The sequence below is a fragment of the Myotis myotis genome, unplaced genomic scaffold (assembly GCF_014108235.1).
Source record: "Myotis myotis isolate mMyoMyo1 unplaced genomic scaffold, mMyoMyo1.p scaffold_m19_p_1, whole genome shotgun sequence".
Taxonomy (NCBI): domain Eukaryota; kingdom Metazoa; phylum Chordata; class Mammalia; order Chiroptera; family Vespertilionidae; genus Myotis; species Myotis myotis.
Window position 1 is genome coordinate 96,282,354 of NW_023416313.1, and position 19,872 is coordinate 96,302,225.

Genomic DNA, 19,872 nt, shown 5'->3' on the forward strand with positions numbered 1-19,872 from the left:
ACCAGTCGATGTATCTATCAGAACGATGTTCCTTTCTTGTCTCTCCCCCTCCCTTTCACTCTCTCTCAAAAAAATAGTCAATGAAAAAATATCTTTGGGTGAGGATTAACAAAACAAACAAATAAACCTTGAGCGCATGCATGTGCGTACACACACACACACACACACACACACACACACAAATGACAAAAACACAGACACAATTTTCCTTGGAGCAGCCAGAGTTGCATTTTAAAAATATAATGAAATCACATCATGCCTCTGCTTAGGTTCTTCTATAATCTAAAGTGTTCCTGTCACCCTGATAATAAAACCTTTGCTGACTTCAAAGCTGTTTATATCTGGTTAGGGACTCAGTGCACGAATTTGTGCACTTTGAAAGGAACTGTAGGCCATGAGGCTGTGGTGGGCACAGGGGAGGGTCTCGGCCCATCCTCTGTGTCCCTGCATGGCCCCTGGTCCCCTGTCTGCTGGCAGCCCCACTCCTGCCGCTGAAGCTCCCACATGCTGAGGGCACCTGGCCCGCCTGCACCCACTGATGGCACGGAGTGATTGGGGCCAGCGCCAACAGCGGGTGAGAGCAGGGCTGGTGCTGTCAGTGGGTGTGAGTGGTGGCTGCTGCCCTGATTGCCCCTCAGGAACAGGGAGAGGTGGGGAAGCCCTCAGGAGCTATCAGGACCAGCAGCCGCCGCTCACACCCGCTGATAGTAGAGCAATTGGGACCAGCGCTTGGTGCCAGCAGCAAGTGCGAGCAGTGGGAAGGACTGCAGCATGAGGTAGCAAAGAATTTTCAGTAACCACCAGAGGGTGGTCCTGATGACAGCGACCAGTGCCCCGCCTTGGTCTGGCGCCCCTGCTCACCTGCTCCACCATCCCACCACAGCCAACACCCACCATGTTCCGTGCTCTGCCATCTGTTGCCGACGCCTGCCATGTTCCGCCCCCTGGTGTTAGCGCACATCATAGTGACCGATTGTTCAGTTGTTCTGCTGTTTGGTCTATTTGCATATTAGCCTTTTATTATATAGGATACTTTGCTACTTTCTGATCTCATCTGATAACATTCATGCTCACCCCTCAATGCTCCGAACTCACTGCACCTTTTTCTTTTCTCCTAGATCAAGCCTGAACCCCTTGTAGGACCATTGCAGTTGGCATCCCTTTGAAACACTCTTTGCCTTCACCTTAGTGTAGCTAGTTCCCTATCATTCAGATCTAAGTTTAATTTTCATTTCCTCCAAGAAGCCTTTCCTGGCCACTCAGTTGAAAGCAACTACTGGCTCTTTTACATTCAATAGCTCACTCATCATCAATTGATATTTTTGTTTAATTATTAATTCATTTGTTTTCCAGCTTAATAAGCTAAACTCTAAGGCCCTATGAGAGCTTTGGCTCTGATTAATAGCTGGTTATTGTTATAACTACCTCGATGTTAAGACTAGTGTGGAAAGCATTCAGTAACTTTTTAAGTAAGTGAATGAGTGAATGACTACTTTAAGAACCAAAATACATTTTCAATTTAAAAATAAACTTTTGGAGGATGATGCCTGATGAAACCAAGGTCTCTCAAAAAAGTCAAGGTTGCTTAGCATGATACCAACAAGTAAACTGTTATTCTTATCAATTTTGCTATATTGTCCATTACATTGCCCTGCTTACTTTTTTGCCATAATACTCATCCTTACTAAGTATATTTTCTGCATATCTATTTGCTTAAAATCTATCTCCCAATACCACAAATGTAAGCTTGGAGGGAAGTGATTTTTTTCTTGTTTGCTCATCGCTGAATCTACAATCTAGGATTGTAACTCCAACATAGAGACACGAAAATTGTTTTGTTAAATGAGTGAAGATATAAGGTGTGATTGAAAGTGGTTGATTCAGGTCCTCTCAATTTGCAGTGAATAAATAAAAGCATCCTTACCTAGAAGTAGTGGACCATCTAGTCTAGGTAAACACTTTCGATGGTGTTCTGTATATGTCCCCATGGCCCAGTTTCCTTTGTACGTTGGGTAAGCCACTACAAACATTCTACCTTAGCTTTTTGCTCCCTGAAGAATAAGAACTAAAGGAAATAAACAAACCAATTGAACTTATCTTCTTAAAGCAAGCCCATCTTGAGAGTTTCAGTAATCACTATCAACTGATTATTATTCAGGGATAAATGAGAACAAAGGAGAATATAAGAAGGATGAAAGGAAAATCTGTGAGGCATCTTTTGTGCTGCTATGGATAAGACCTCTCTTGTTTATATGAATTTGTTAATAAAAGCTCTAAAGGCGGGGGAAATGCTTCCAGGCAGCAAAAGCCAAGTTTTGAAGCTCACAGGTCAAAGGAGAAATTAATAAAAGGCAGTGGGGAAATTAAGTTAAACAAAGGTGCAATGAGCCAGAGTTAAACCAATTAATTAGGCACGTTTTATTTTGTATATAACTGGGTTGCTGAAGAACTAAAAATAAACCCTAGATTTTAAACCAGAGTTTGGTATTCAACAAAACATTAAGTGGTAACATGCAGAAAACTCATACCTTTTTTTTAAGTAGTGTTATTTGATGAGTTCCTTCATCATTCATATGCTTCACCAGGGACATTTTTTTTTCTATTATTTGTGAAAAAAAACTATGCTTTCAATAACATACAATAGTCTTATGTTTTGCTTGAGTCTCTTCTGCATTCTTTTATGCCTATAAAAACTTTATCACTTTTGTGCAATATCAATTATAAAAATATTGATTTTTCAGCAGTATGTCTACCATTTCTCAGGCTGTGAAGAAGATTAACTTATACCTGACACCTGGCAGGTGTGAGGCGGAACCGGTCAGATGTCAGAACCACAGACAGGGGCGTCACACCGATTAAGCTTCAGTTCTGAACTTAACACTTTAGAGCAATGAGATCCTGCACAGATAACTTAGCTTCAGTTTCCTCCACTGTAAAAATGCTGTACAAGTTAAATACATTTGCAAATTCCTTGGCACAATGACTGGCAGAGAAATCTCTCAATTCAATGAAAATATTAATAGTACAGAGCAGTTTCCAATTTGTGGATGTCATCTTATTGCCAAAATTGCTTGTTTGGAACTTGAAACATATATTTCCACCAACAGGATGTTTTAAAACCATAATGAAATGGTTAGCAGAATGTAGGTTTATAGACTAATGTCCCAAACCTTCAATTACCAAAACATTATTTCAGTCCAGAATTTTCCTAATAGTACTCTGGCTGGGTGGCAACCTTGACCTGGTTTTTCCTTGACTTTCCTGGTTTCCGCATTGCAAGCCCCTAATCCTGGGAAGCCCTTCAATCTCAGATAAATCTAATCATTTCTTCACTTGGGACCGAATCACCATTCATTCATTGACTCATTCATCTATTTTTCTGCAGCACCAGGTACATTCTTAAGTGCTGTAGGTAAAAGGGCAAAACATGCTTAATAAACCCAGAGCCCATGAAGGAGACTGACGAATGAACAGCTAAATGCTAATGATGAAAGTGTGTCCAGGACGCCAGGGAGACACAGGGGCTGACCATTTCACACAAACTTGTGGTTTAGGGAGACTTCTCAGAGGAGCTGGTCACTAAACTGGAATTTGAATTAGATACACACCCCCAAACCAGAAATTTCTACTTCATTCTTTTGGGCATTTTTCATGTCTGAGCTTAGCATTACTTAAATATGCATATTAAAATGCCATCTCTTTAGATTCACTTTGGTCATTATCTAAACAGATTTTTAATAATTTCTAACATGCATATAATTTTTGTGTAATGTCATCAAAATATAAATATAAATAGCCACACACCCTTGATTTTATAGCAGTGCTTCCCACTCTGGAAATGCAGCTAGTTAAAATCTACTCTTAAGAACGCTAATTGGCCGAAACCGGTTTGGCTCAGTGGATAGAGCGTCGGCCTGCGGACTGGGGGGTCCCGGGTTCGGTTCCGGTCAGGGGCATGTGACTGGGTTGCGGGCATATCCCCGGTGGGAGATGTGCGGGGGGCAGCTGATCGATGTTTCTCTCTCATCGATGTTTCTAACTCTCTATCTCTCTCCCTTCCTCTCTGTAAAAAATCAAAAAAATATATTAAAAAAAAAAAAGAACGCTGATTGCCTGCTTGCTTTTTCATTATTTGAAATCCATTGCCCAAAGGAAATTATTGGAACAACATGTTAAATTGAAAACAAAACATAAATTATAATAAATAATATGGTTCTATCCAGAATAATGTAGTGGTTGCCCCAAAGTTAGCAAGTTAAACATGTTTCCTAAAGCTTGTTATCAAAGAACTGGCATTCTACTCTCTATACTCCGATAACTTTTAAAATATTCCTGAACATGCCTCTATCATTACAGCAAATGCTGCAGCAAGATGATAAGACAGAGACAGCTTACGGCAGAAAACTCTGAGGCCACGGGCACTGACTAACAGCTTGAGGAATTGGTTCTCCACCGGAGGGAGAAGCAGATTTATCACAGACTCTGACGGTGAGAGGCGGACTTACTCTCACACAGACTAGACCTTACGCTCCGTGGGGGGCAGGGACCACGTCTATGTTATTCACGGATGCTTTCCCAGTGCTGGGGACAAAATTCATGCACAAATGGTTGAGTAAATACCAAAACATGTGTAAAGGTCTTCACTCTGTATTTCTAACAAATGATCATTCAGAATCTTCTAAGCTCTAAGGACTGAAAAATCCTCTTTACCATGCATGACAATCATAACCCTCCTTGACAAGTGAGGCGGCTTAAGTTTCAAAGTCAATCAGTTACAGCACAGACCAAAGCCACCCATTCTATTGTGAAGGCCAGTTGGTGTCACTCTCTTCCTCACCCTCAGACTACGTGTCTCATCCTGGCTAGTAACCTTTGAGATATTTACAGTATTTTCTAAAAATATTCATATGCTTGAGAATGAATTCTCCCTGTCATAGTAAAGATATCTAATACCATGCCTTCTGTAGAATATGGACCAAAAGCATCAATTTAAAGACTTTTCAATTGCAATCATCACCTATCTTCAGCCCCATAGAGATTACAAATGCATGTCAGATAACAACCTTATTGACATGATGATTCTTGATAATTTTGAGCAACCAGGTAAAGGAAAAAACAAAAATTTCCATGTGTAAGCATTTTTTTTTAATGCTTTTTGGTCATGGCATTTTTTAACTACACACACACTTGATAATCAACACACCTGGCACATTTAAAATTTAATGGAAGAGCAGAAGCAGCAACTCTTTTTAAAATTCAAAATTTTTTTGTATTATTCTTGTTTACCTTTGAAGTTTACTACACCAACTGCAGTTGAAGCCAATCTGGGAGGATACGCAGGGGCCGCAACCGTTGAACTGGAGGCACGCTAGGAAACAGGAGAGAATGCAGTCATCCAGACTAGTTGGGAGGATGGAGAAATCAACAATAATGATGGCTCAGTCAAAATAAAAACAAACCACCCATCCCTGTATTCATGCAAGATGCCTGTCTATGCCAAGCACCATGTTATTATTATTGGTGAAGAGACCAGATCGTCAAACTTGCAAATCATTTTCCCACCTAGTTGTGTTCAGATGTTAACTTACTAGGTAATGGGGTCATCTCCACAGCTGAAATGTTGGTAATTTTTGACATTTGTAACTCTACTCGGTGGTATTCATAAATAGTTCTTCTTCGAACATCTATGAAAACAAAAATGGGGGAAATCAACTTTCCACATTTCTTTACCTATAAAACAAGTATTTTAATAATGAATGTAGAGCTATATACTTTTACCTGGTGCAGTTTTAAAAATAAAGATTTAAAATAGCAATCTCTCTGAAGAGATTGATTATTAAAAAACAAAACAAAACAAAACAAAAAAAACCTAAAAATTATGTCCCATGTATTCAGAAGTCTTTTCATCAGTAAAGTTAAAAATGATGATTAGGGTCTCAGATATCTCATGTTGATAGCTGGGTTCCAACTCATTGTCACTCAGAGCTTCCCTAAGACAATTTCTTGATAGATTTATTTATTTTGAAATATTTTAACATATGAAGTCAAGGAGGTAAGAAAACAGACAACATTTGACTGAAACTAATGCTAAAGTAAGTCCTTTAGGAATAGATAGAACTTAAAATTTTTTTCACAGCCTAAATGAAGTTGTTTTTTTGCCAAAATAAGAGTCTTACTGCTTTAAAGATTTAGAATAAATTCCTTTAATGAAAGGAAAAATAGAACATAAATCATTATAAAATCAGTATTGCTCTTTATTAAATATACAGTATCGCATCTAAGAAAGGTTAATTATTAATACTTATATTGCATTCAGGAATTTATAATATTGATCAGCATATCCAGAAGTGTCTCTGAGGAGATTTGACAAGAACTTTAATAATTAAAAATCAGATAAATATAAGCAAACATATTTTTTAAACAATAAAACTGTTTATAAAATATATTTAAAATACATTTTTAATAAAAAACCTGAGCCTTATACTGGTAAGCCTGCCTGAGTAGGTAAATTTCAACAGAAAAGTAATGTCATCAGCATTTTATTTAGCTTTTGATATACTTGTAATGACTGAAATGCATTTCCTGAATTCTGTCTTATCTGTCAGGGATTATTTGGGATGATTTAAGTTATTTTTTTAAGTATCACAATATCCAATCTTGGGGAAGTAATATGTCATAGTGGTTAATAGCACATGGGGCTGTTAAACACATATCTCTGTGTTTCTACTTGGTATCTGTGTGACGTTGGGCTCCTTGGTGAGCCTCTTTGTGCCTCAGTTCCTCCATCTAGAAAATAGCAATAATAGTACCTACATTATTGAGCTGCTTTGAGAGTTAAAATGAGATAATAAATGAGAAAACTTAAAACAATCCCTCTCATGCCCTAGCAGTTTGGCTCAGTGGATAGAGTGTCAGCCTGTGGACTGAAGGGTCCCAGGTTTGAGTCCCATCAAGGGCATGTACCTTGGTTGCAGGGTAGATCCCCAAGCGGGTGTGGGAAGCAACTAATTGGTATGTCTCCCTCACATCGATGTTACTCTCCCTCTGTCTCTTCCTCTCCCTTCCACTCTCTCTAAAAATCAATGGGAAAATATCCTTGCGTGAGGATTAACACCCAAACAAACAAAACAATCCCTTTCACATTGCAAGTGCTCAACAGTGACTGTCTTCAGTATGGCAACCTGCATTGGCTACATGCTGCATATAGTGGTCTAAATTCTGTAGCTCTCACCTCACTGAAACCACACTAAGGCCTTGAAATCAGGCTTCTAAGAACTGTCTGCCATCTTACCTTAGACAGTGTTCAATTTTGATTAAAGTCAACAGACCCAACAATGGTCTCCTTTAGGACATAACGCAGAAATAGTGTGGTGACTCAAGAGAGCCAGTTGGCTTTTAGTGAAAGTGTTTAGGAAATGTGGATGCATACACATCCAGGAGGGAATTCAAACATCTACTTATACCCTGCATGTATCTCTACTTCTCTCCACTCATATCCTTCCACCCATTTCTGGTTATTCACCATGAAATTCTGCTCCAGAAGAGGAAGGGGCGGGTGTGGCCTCCAAATGAACTCTTCTGGGGCTAGGAATGATTCTAGAGCCACTCACTGAATATATCTTCAGGTTTATCAGATTGGAAAATAATGGTTAGAACCCTAATCCAATTAATTTCTTTTTGGTGTAAATGAAAGATGCATATATACTTTTCAAAGTGTAAAATATATTGAACATTAGAGAAAATGCTGACTTCATGGTATTTAGTAAGGTTTCAAGGCACATGAGTCATGTCTTTTTTCTTTTTTCCTTTTTTTTTAATCCTCACCCAAGGATATTTTTCCATTGATTTTTATTTTATTTATTTTAAATATATTTATTTATTGATTTCAGAGAGGAAGGAAGAGGGAGAGAGAGAGAGAGACATTGATGATGAGAGAGAACCATCGATCGGCTGCCTCCTGCACACCCCCCACCAGGGATCAAGCCCACAACCCAGGCATGTGCCCTTGGCTGGAATTGAACCCAGGACCCTTCGGTCCACAGGCCGACACTCTATCCACTGAGCAAAACCGGACAGAGCTCCATTGATTTTTAGAGAGAGTGGAAGAGAGAAGGAAAGAGAGAGAAATACTGATGTGAGAGAAACACTTGAATTGGTTGCCTCCTGCATGCACCCTGACCAGGGCCCAGGCCAAGGAGGAGCCTGAAACGGAGATATATGCCCTTGACCAGAATCCAACCAAGGACCCTTCAGTCCACAGGCTGACACTATATCCACTGAGCCAAACCGGCTAAGACTTGCTTTTTTTTTTTTTACTTTTAAGGCATATAAAACATTACTCAGCTTCTGCCTTTGTCTAAAGAGGATGTTTTCCTAAATACTGCTTTACCCTGTATTGTGCTAAACAATTTACTCCTCAGAAATAAATAAATGACATAGCTTTGCTACTGGGATGGAGGTTTTGAGTCTTCATACTAAAGTTTGCACAGTATCAGCCGTATTAGTAGATGCTTAAAATACTAGCTGTCTTTTCATTTCATATTATACTTTGAAGAGCTCAAACGACTAAGGTAAGGACTTGGAAGCCTCAGGGAGTTAATTATTGATCATGCATACGGGTGAAGGGAAAGAGTTCTATTGCCTGCTCAGACACCTCCAACTATGGGGAGGAGATTACCTTACCAAAACCAAAATTAATGAGAATAACTGATATTTGATGACCTGCCAATTAATGACAGCTTCCAAATGGTCATTTCTGTTGCATTTCAGAGATACCACTGTCAACGACAAGTAATTAGGAATCTATTTACTCATAGCTCCTGCCAATGCTAGGAGCTTTCATTTGATTCCAGGAATGTATTTAGCCCATGTGTCTTGTTTAGAAAGTCAGACAAAATAATGTTGTACCAAACATTCAGTCACGGCTTCTACTCTTTCGTACAACTTTACAAAATCAAGATCCACTGTAATGCCCATTAGGAGCTTTTAAAGTTGAAAAAAGAAAACAGATCTCTGAGCAGACTAACAGAATAAAGTTCAAGTTCAGCAATAAAAATCTTCAGGGGATATGATTCAGGGTGTAACTGCTGAATGACATTTTTAGAAATTCTGAGCAGTATCTGCGGGAGAAACAGAGTGATCGTATGGAAACACCAGGAATCCTTTCCAATCAATAGTCACTTTAGCCAAAGTAAACACGTTTAATGAGCACACTGTGGCACGGTTAGCTATGATAAGTTTACTAACCTGCCTTGAAAGCTAACATTCACATAGAAAATGTATGAGTAATTTCCAAAACTGGCTGATTCTTACATTTAGATAAATATTATAATACTTTGCATTATCATGTAAATTATTTGCTAACATTTCCTTGTTTACGTGTTGCCAGTGCTTAATGACTGGCCCAAATGATTATTTCTTATTTTCCATTCTAGTTCCAATTGAGTCTTCCACACACTATAATTTGCTGAACACTCTTCAACGTAAATAGCATACATCCCACAATTACAATTTCATCCGCAGGACAAAGACTCAGAGGAAAATAAAACCAACACAGACTCTTGAGAAAAGAAGTGCACTGTTGCAGCAATTATAAGCTTTCCAAACAAAAATGCAGTGCATTAAGAGAATTAGCTAGTTGTGGGTGTTAAATAAAGCACCTACAAATAGAAGATGCTTTTGCCCCAAACTTTTAAAAAATATTTCCTCTATAGTTCTAATTCTATCAGATAGCCGTGTAATGCAGCATCGGATAAGGCAACATAAAGTTTAGGTGACTATGAAGTGCTCATCTCAACCTCTCAGATGGTCCCCTTATCATTTCCTCACTGCTTCAGAGTTTCAGGGCACTGCGAAAACCTAATGGCCAGATTTCATAAGTTACTTGAGCATGCATACAAAAAATCAGAAACTTTAAAAACAATCCTCGCTTTTGTTCTCCTTCCACTTGTATTTACTAATGGCTTAAACAAGATGCATTTCTTGAACTCCTTCAGAAATCACTTTGCCCAAGTGTCAGGAAAGTAAGCGGTCCATGTGTTGTCACAGTGGGTCGGTGGGCTGTGGGCTGCAGGCCTGCCTGACGTCATGGCTCCCATCGGCTCAGGGACTCTTGCTCTGAACATGGGAGCTTCCACCAGGGGGACACATCCCTCCGCTCCGAGACATGGGGAGATTGTGTAATGCACATTTGCAATGTCATTAACTTTTTTTAAGAGAAACAAAAATTGAGACTTTATTAAATAAAATTGGGTAAAACGCAGTACAATTTCTTTATTTTAAAACCAAGGTTTTGAAAACCTTTTAGTGTTAAGTCACTCAGAAGCTTGGCACTTAGATAAGAAAATGACCCCATATTTTTAAGAAACTAAATTTCCTATAGCACAATGCAATTGGAAAAATAAGCATGTGGACATGTTTATAAATGTAGGCAACCATATTAGTTAAAAATAGAAGTATTCTGTATTGTAGGGAAGTGTAAGTTAAAATAGAAATAATCATGTAACAGGAAAAAAGTAAGAAATAAATTTGAAGGCATATAAAAAGGGAAAAGTGGAAAATCTCCAAGGTCATAATTTAAAACAAAAATGGCAAATAACAACTTGAGAGAAAAAATCAGCATAAATAATTTTTGAGAATTGTCTTGGCTACTTTCCTATGCCTTCCATAGGCTACCACAGAATGTAGTTTGGCAAAGTAGAGTTCAGTTCTTCTGAAAGAGTTTTTATTGGGCTGTATAAAATACTATGAAAGAAAATATTTTTCAGATTTTTTCAAGATTATTTATTTCTTCCATAGTTTGTCAACTTCTTAAAAATGTTATTAATTGCTAAGTAATTACAATGCATGTGTTCTACCACCAAATCAAAACTACAAATTGTTTTCTATGGGGAAAATCTGTTATAATATACTGCTTATATTTAAAGTGGTATTATTTAATCACTAGAGGTCCGATGCATGAAATTCGTGCAAGGGGCTCGACCCTTGCAGCCCCAGCTTCATTCTGCTGTTCGGTCTAATTAGCATATTAGCTCTTTACTATATAGGACATTTAAATTCAAAGGCCTTTTAAAAGGCAAAGATGTTAAATATGTTTATGTAAATATTATACTTGAAATTGAATATTTTATGTGTCTATGATTTATTGATACCCTGTCCAATAAAACTACTAGTTACATGTATCTCTTTAAATTCATTAAATCCAATTAAATATTTAATTTCCCTGTCTCACTAGCCACATTTCAGGAACACCATAGCTACAAAGTGAGACCTCACTGGACAGTTCAGATTTAGATGATTTCATCAGTACAGAAATTTCTAATGAACAAAGTACTAGTCTGTGCTATTATTATTACTGTTGTTATTATTTTAATTTTAATTTTTGATAATTAAAGCTTAAGACATTTAGCATGGTAAAAAGCAAAATGCTCTTGTTTGTTGAGTTTTTTTTTTCTAGTCTGTAAATGTCATTTTGGTCAAGTTCTTTGGAAAACTGCTGCCTGGCTTGTAACCTTATATAGTGTCCATATATGGCAAACTATATATATATTATTATTATTCAAAGAGTTCACTGAACCTCTAAATGTTCAAAAATATATATTTGCTTTCCAAATTAGTTGTCAGTTTCATTTTTAAAAATGCCAATGTTTCTTATTGAACTTTGAATAATAATAACCAACAAAGCAAAGGCACATTGTAGCATGAACAAAGTCAAACATTTAAAAATAGCTGATGCTGATGAGAAAGGTATTGATGTTTAAGAAAGAAAGAGCCAGGTAATATACTGCTGGTGAGAAGAATAAAGCAGAGTAGTGTAAGGGATTCAGAAATGGTATAACTTGTAGTAGAACCATTTCAAATTAGGTCAGTTGGTTTCTAGTACAAGAATTGGGCATGTGCTAGAGTAACTCTCACATTACTAAAATGATACAGCCTTTGTATTTGTATGCTACATCTTCCTTATCCAGTCCTCTATCTTAGGGCACTTTGGCTGTTTCCAACTCTTGGCCACAATGGAGTACTACACAGCCATAACAAAGGATGAAAGAGTGTCTTTTATAACAACATGGATGGACCTTGAGAACATTATGCCAAGTGATAAGTCAAACAGAGAAAGCTAAGAACTATATAACTTAACTCATATGTGGAATATAAAACTGAAACTTATGTACACAAACAGAAGTGTGATGGTTGCCAAAGGGAGAGGGGTGAGAGAAGAAAGGGGTCCTAATATGAGGTGACAGGAGAAGATTTGACTTTGGGTGGTGGGCACATGGTCCTATATACAGATTTTGTAAATTAGTAATCCACACATGGAACCTATATGTTCATGTAGACTAATGTCACCCCAATAAATTTAAAATAATGAAAAAAAATGATATAGCCTTAGGTTTCCAAGTAAAAGAATTGTAAAGGCACAAGTGGATTTTCTTGCTGAAAATGTGATGCTCATTTAGCTCAGAGGGTGGAGAAAAGGTGAGGCCTGATGGGGAAGGTCAGCTCCTGAGAGATTAAGATCGAAATTCAAAATGCTACATCGGAGGAGAGAGAAACAAACAAGTATGAATAGTACTAGCAAGAATTGTGTATTTATCCAAGACCTCTGCACACTGTGTAAAAGGATCTGAGAGGACATAAGCCAAGGATGAGAAAGAATTACTTAATGGAGCTGTTTAACAAAAATGATGGAAAGTACACATGGCCTCTGAAAATATGCCAATGTCAAAACTTTCCGGTAATCAAAAGAATATTAGAGAAACAATGAGATATCATGTTCTGCTTAACAAATTTGAAAAGTTTAAAATTTATAATCGCATCTGAGAGCATTTGAGGAAATGGGCTATAATATAATGCTGGTCAGGGAGTAAATTAATACAGCCTTGATAGAAAGCAACGTGTCAGAGTACGCCAGCCTTATCACCCACAAATGCCCAGAGTATTGAAGCCATTGGCATTCAATAGCTTTATACTCTTCTTTAAATTAAATTTGTTGCAGTGACATTGGTTAATAAGATCATATAAGCTTCAAGTGTACATTTTATGATACAAAATCTGTATATTGATTGCACTGCATGCCCACCACCCAAAGTCAAATCATCTACTGTCACCATATATTAGGCCCTCTCACCCCCCACCGTCCCCCACCCTCTCCCTTCTGGTAACCACCACATTGTTGTCCGTGTCCATGAGTTTCAGTTTTATATCCTACATATAAGGGAAATCATATGGTTCTCAGCTTTTTCTGACTTATTTCACTTAGCATAATATTCTCAAGAACCATCCAAGTTTTCACAAATGGCAGTATTTAGTATTTTCTTATGGCTGAGTAGTATTTCATTGTATATATGTATCACATCTTCTTTATCCAGTCCTCTACCACAGGACACTTTGGTTGTTTCCATGTCTTGGCCACTGTGAATAACGCTGAATTGAACATAGGGGTGCATATATCTTTGTGAGTATATAGTTTTTGGTATTTTGAGTAGATACCCAGAGGAGAGATTTCTGGGTCATCTGGTAACTCTATTTTTAATTTTTTGAACAACCACCATACTGTTTTCTATAGCGGCTGTACCAGTCTACATTCCCACCAATTTATTGTTTCAGGTCTTATATTTAGGTTTTTGATACATTTTGAATTAAGGACAAAATGTAATCTAGTTTCATTCTCTTGCATGTGGCTTTCCAATGATCTGAGTACAATTTATTGAAAAGGCTTTCTTTTCTCCATTGTGTGTTTTTGACTCCTTTGTCGAAAATTATTTGCCCATATACACGTGGTTTTATTTTTGCGCTCTCAATTCTTTTCCATTGATTTGTGTGTCTGTTTTTCTGCAAAAGCCATGCTATCTTTCTGTTTGGTTTTGAATATATATTTTTATTGATTTCAGAGAGAAAGGAAGAGAGAGATAGAGGGGGAGAGAGATGAGAGATGAGAGAGAGAGAGAGAGAGAGAGAGAGAGAGAGAGAGAGAGAGAGAGAGAGAGAGAATCAATGAGAGAGGATCATTGATTGGGTACCTCCGGCACACCCCACACTGGAGACTGAGCCTACAACCAGGGCATGTGCCCTGTCCAGGAATCGAACCATGACCTACTGGTTCATAGGTCAATGTTCAACCACTGAGCCCCGCCAGCCTGATCACCCCCAACTGCCCCTTGTGCCAGTGTGCTCACCCCCAGCTGCCCCCCCTGCTACCCTGCTTGCCTGCACCTTCCCTCCCCACTGGCCTACTCGCCCCCAACTGCCCCCCTGCTGACCTGCTGACTCCAAACTGCCCCCCCACTATCCTGATCACCTCCAACTGACCCCCACTGATGGCCTGCTTCCCGCAACAGCCCCGCCCCCCACCAGCCTTATCACCCACAAATGCCCTCCCCTCTTGGCCTCTAACTGCCTCTACTTCAGCCCCGCCACCATGGCTTTGTCCAGAAGAACGTCCAGAAGGTCTCTTGGAAGGTCTCCCAGTCTAATTAGCATATTACCCTTTTATTAGTATAGAGGCCTGGTGCATGGGTGGGGGTCAGCTGGTTTGCCCTGAAGGGTGTCCTAGATCAGGGTGGGGGTTCCCTGGGGGCATGGGGCAGCCTGGGTGAGGGGCCTGTGGTGGTTTGCAGGCCAGCCACACCCCCATGGGGTGAGGGTCCCCACTGGGGGTGTGTGGCCAGCCTGGGTGAGGGGCTGATGGCTGTTTGAAGGCTAGCCACACCCCCTTCAGGGTGGGGGTCCCCACTGGAGTGCCTGGCCAGCCTGGGTGAGGGGCTGATGGCTGTTTGAAGGCTAGTCATGGCCCCTGGAGACCCAAGCTCCCAGCGCCTATTTTTCTTTTTTTTTTCAGCGCCTCCTTGAGCGGAGGGAAGCAGGTATCTGGGATTTATTTATGTTCTATAATTGAAACTTTGTAGCCATGAGCAGAGGCCAGGGCTGGCCAGGGCAGGTGGGAAGCTTGGCTTCCTCTATCGCCGGGGGCAACCCAAGTGTCCTGCTCACTCCAGCTCCTTGGCAGCCACCATGTTGGTTGGGTTAATTTGCATACTCGCTCCTGGTTGGCTGGTGGGCATGACTTGTGGGTGTAGTGGAGTGACACCAATTTGCATGTTTCTCTTTTATTAGTGTAGATTAACACAAAAAGCAACCTACATGCCAAGCCAGTGTTGAGACAGGTCACATAAATTATGAAACAAAAGAATTTGTTGTAGTGATTAATGACCACATTTTAGACAGGAACTTGGCAATGTATAAACAAAAAAATGTGTTATATAAATTATGGGAAACACAGGTATTTATAGCATAATGCTAATTTAATTAGTGTGTGTGTGTGTGTGTGTGTGTGTATACTGTAAACAAAATATTAGATGCAGATACATTGAAACATTGCTATCTTTTTGCAGTAATAGGTTTATAAGCAATTTAAATTTTCTTCTTTGCATTTTCTGTTACTTTACAAATTCTTCTGAATTAATGTGCACTATGCTTAAAATCATAAATATATTTTTATACCCATATTTTTGTAATAAGTTACTAAAGTCATTGCATGCAGACCTGTTTTTCATCCCTGTACCTGTGGAGAATGAATTCACTGATCTTTGTGGTTCTTTCTGTCTCTAAATTTCTATAAAATAGTTTATGTAAATCAAAAGGTAATGCAGAGATGGGTACACACAGACAATAAGAAAAAAAATAAATAAAAGAGGTTAAAGTCAGAAATAATGAGCTTCATTGAGAGGAAGTCAAGGAGTTTTTTAGTGGAAATCCCCTGTAGACCCACTCAGGAGTCCTTGGCCTAGGTGTGGTCATTCTAGCATCACTGTCTTTTTAACTTAATAATGTAGATGATGATGGATAGGATAGTACAAATATGTATACCGCTTACACTGTGCCAGGTACTGCATGCTATAGACACATTTCATTTTGTATTAAAAGAAATTATAGAAATTAAATAAAATGCCTAAGGTCTCAGGACCAGTAATCACACTTACAATGTTCCTTATGCTTTCTGGACTTTTAATTAAATTTTATTTTTTAAAATTTAAGGGTTAATTTCACCATAGACTTTTTTCATTTTGTTGAGGAGCCAAGGAATTTCTCTTGTAACCTCAGAACTCCTTACTCATTTACTAACAATGGCTGAATCCCTTTGATATTTTAAACTATCAGACCACCTGACCTTCTTGGAAAGATAAATTATACTTAATTAATTATACTTGGAAGTTACATTAAAATCATTTACCATTTGGAAGCTTTTAAAAATGAAAAAACACCTTTTTTGTTCTTGATGATGTTATGAGGAAGGGGTGAGGGGAATCTTTATAATAAATAAATTAAGCTTACCTTATAGATTTTTGAATGCTTTACCAAACATTCACCAAATCTAATTAAAATGATATAGCAACTGTGGTCCCTCTGGGAAAATTGTTCTCAAAATTGTAACTCGTATTCCTATGTTGCCATTGCTAGATTAAGCCAAGGATCTAGATTCTATATCCTATGTAACCAAAATGAGTAAAAGAACAGAAAATTGATCTTATGAGAACCAAGTCTTACGTAATGGACCATGAAATGCAGAAGAAATGAAACCGCCTATTACTGAGGATAATGATCAGTTTTTCCCTAAATTCACTCAGGAGAAGAAAAGAGGTAACAGAGATGGATATTTTAAATTCCCTATGAGGAAAACTCCTAATAACTAGGCTGTTAAATAAGGGAACATAATTTTGAAATTGACTTAAATATTTATCTAAATTCTGATTGCACAAATAAGTAACAAACAGATCTCTAGGAATCATCTTATTTTCTCAGGAAAAATAATACCTGCATAACTTGTATTACACTAATCTTGGGTTGGCCTAATCTCTGCTGCAAATAAGTACACTATGTTGTTTTTTTAAAGCTGAGACTACAATGCAACCATATCTCCCTCCTTATACAGAAGTTCATGTAACAGACACTGTTACACTTTATCAATGTGGGAACAGATTTCAGAGGAGATTTAACAGTTTTATATTCCCGAAAAGATTTTAAAGTTGGACACATTTATTCCAGTATGTTTGCTGAAATATGGTCCCATCTAAAGGCAGGTATAAGTGGATTAGAAACTCAGAACTTTCATCCCTTTTTTGGCTAATTTTCTCAGTGAAGTCAACAAAAATGTGAATGTTGCTCCAGCATCAGCTTGCCTGAGGGAAGCTTTTCTCTGAAAGCGAAGCTTGAGTAATTTTTTTAGATGAATGCAGAGTCCCAAACTTGAGACATAATATGCTCTAAAAATTCATGAGTTTTGCTAATTTGTTCAATAAAATTTATATTTGGGAAGAATATTTTTATCCCAAAAAACATAATAATGAACCTATTATATTGTAACTAGAGGCCCAGTGCACAAAATTCATGCACTGGAGGGGTTTTTTTCCCTCAGCCCAGCCTGTACTCTCTCCAATCTGGGACCCCTTGGAAGATGTCCCACTGCCAGTTTAGGCCCAATCCCACAGAGATCCGGCCTAAACCGGCAGTTGGACATCCCTCTCACAATTCGGGACTGCTGGCTCCCAACCACTTGCCAGCCTGCCTGCCTGATTGCCCCTAATCACTCCCCTGCCAGCCCAATCACCCCTAACTGCTCCCCTGCTGGCCCGATTGCCCCCAACTGCCCTCCCCTGAAGGCCTGGTTGCCCCAAACTGCCCTCCTCTGCTGGTCTGATTACCCACAACTGCCTCCCCTGATGCCATCTTGTGACCACATGGGGGTGGCCATTTTGTGCGAGAATTTGCATATTACCACTTTATTATATAGGACAAGGGATGCAAATTTGCATTTGGGGACAAATTAATAATTTATTTAAGTACAATTTTATCATGTCTAGCTTCTCACACAAACTTGAGTAGTACATTATTAAAATTGTAAAATATTTCTTTTGCACTTTGGAGGGTATTTTTCTCTACACTATAATATATCAGAACATGTGTGATCTAAGATGGCTTCTGAAGAAGCTTCAAATAAAATTCTTTCTGGGGTGAAAAGAAACCACAAATAAACTAAAACTAGTGTTTCCTTTTACTCGTGCAATAATTGACTGGAGTCATGCTTTATTTAACCCTTCTGAAAAAAAGAATGAGAGAACAATCCTCCAACAGGAGTCAAGGTTGGCTTTCCTGGACTCAGCTTCTGACTTAAGAGTTCAGTCAGAAGGTCTCCCTGTTGCCTACATGTGCTAATACCTTGCTTTGTTCACAGTACAGTTTTGTTTCTGGAAAATATGCCTTGGTTTGACAGTTCCCTTGAATACCACCTCCCACAAGTTCTGAGCTAACATGGAGAAACCGGCACAATTCATGCTCTTTCCCACGCAGAACTGCCATATATGAATGTCATTCTAAACTCTATTAGTAAAATAAACCCTATGATGTATCCAGCTTACACACTGCTCTGAAAAATCTAATTTCCACTCCATTTGCTTTATATTAGTGAGAGATAGCATAATTAAAGAGAATCAGCTCACCTTAAGACCAAATAGCATAGATGTATGTGATAATTTAAGTCTACCACTATCTATAATAATAAAAGTATAATATGCTAATTAGACCAGACATCATTCTGGACAACCCTCTGGACAATCTTCTGAATGAAGCTGGGGCTGAGAGGGAAGCCTGGGTCCTGGGTGCCTGCTGGTGGCCAGAGGGAAGCTGGTGCCAGCAGCTGGGGGGAGAAAGGCCTACTCTTGCACAAATTTGTGCATTGGGCCTCTAGTCCTATATAATAAAAGGATAATATGCAAATTGACTCTAACGGTGGAATGACTAGAACGATCACACAGCCAGTCACTATGAGGTGCACTGACCACCTCTCGGTCCCTTTCCTTGACCGGCAGGCTCCCATCGCCTGATGGCAAATGGGGAACCAAGGGTAGGTGGCAGGAGATGCACACAGTGCCAGGACAAGGCCCCTGCTTTGCTGGTCACCCCACACACAGAGGGTGACCTGTGGCAGGGGTGGGACCGGCGAGTGGGCAGGAACGGCCAACCTCTCAGTTTGTCCCCCAGGCTGGCAGGCTCCTATCGCCCAATGGCGAATGGGGAACCAGGGGTGGGCGGTGGCTAGGGTCAGGGCTGACTGCAGGCAGCTGGGGAAGATGGCCCTGATTGTAGGCCAGGCCTAAGGACCGTACCTGTACACGAATTTCATGTGCCAGGCCTCTAGTCATAAAATAAAAGAAGAAAAAGAACTTTAAATAAAAGGAAAAGAAATGACCTAATCTTGAGATGTATTTTTTTATCATCTCTTGCTTTATATAAGCACATCTAGGACACAAACGAATAAGCAGACACTTTTAGTATGAACATACCCAAGCATTCCTGAGGACTGTTCTTAAAATAGAGGAGGTTTAAAAAACATTAGTTTTCAGATGATGGCTAGTTACAGGATCAGACTACTACAAATAGCACTTACATTTTGAACTTCTAATATGATGAACAGCTGCCCAAAATAGCACATGTTTTTATTCTACAAAATGCAAAGTTGACTAGATAGGCAAAACTAATTTAGAAGAGAAAATATGTATCTTCTCTAATAGATATAATTCCATCAAAATTTTTATTTACCTAAATTTATATTTATGTTAAACATAAAATGACACAGAGCTCCTCTTTTGCTGATAAATGTACACTTATCATACACCTTTTAGTCAAATAATGTGTTTCTTTAATGTTTTTCTTGTTAATAAAAGAAATATATCTGTACAGCCAAGCTAACCACCCCAAAGAATTCAAAATATGCAGGCTTGCCCTGACTATTTAATTTTACTTTACCTAAATTATTAGTGAGAGAGAGAGAGAGAGAACCTCAGTAAAAGTTATAAACCAAACAATATAATTAACAAGCAG

At 38.8% G+C, this 19,872-nt stretch overlaps 1 protein-coding gene across 2 annotated transcripts in view; it reads right to left on the reverse strand.

Annotated features, from left to right (window-relative positions):
• PLXDC2 (plexin domain containing 2) overlaps positions 1-19,872 on the reverse strand; it is a 412,799-nt gene that overhangs the window by 90,677 nt on the left and 302,250 nt on the right. For both annotated transcript variants that reach the window (XM_036345506.1, XM_036345495.1), the window contains 2 exons: positions 5,589-5,684; positions 5,287-5,368 (listed from right to left, as the gene is read on the reverse strand). In XM_036345506.1, coding sequence (XP_036201399.1) covers positions 5,287-5,368; positions 5,589-5,684 — 178 coding nt within the window. The remainder of the gene's footprint in view (positions 1-5,286; positions 5,369-5,588; positions 5,685-19,872) is intronic.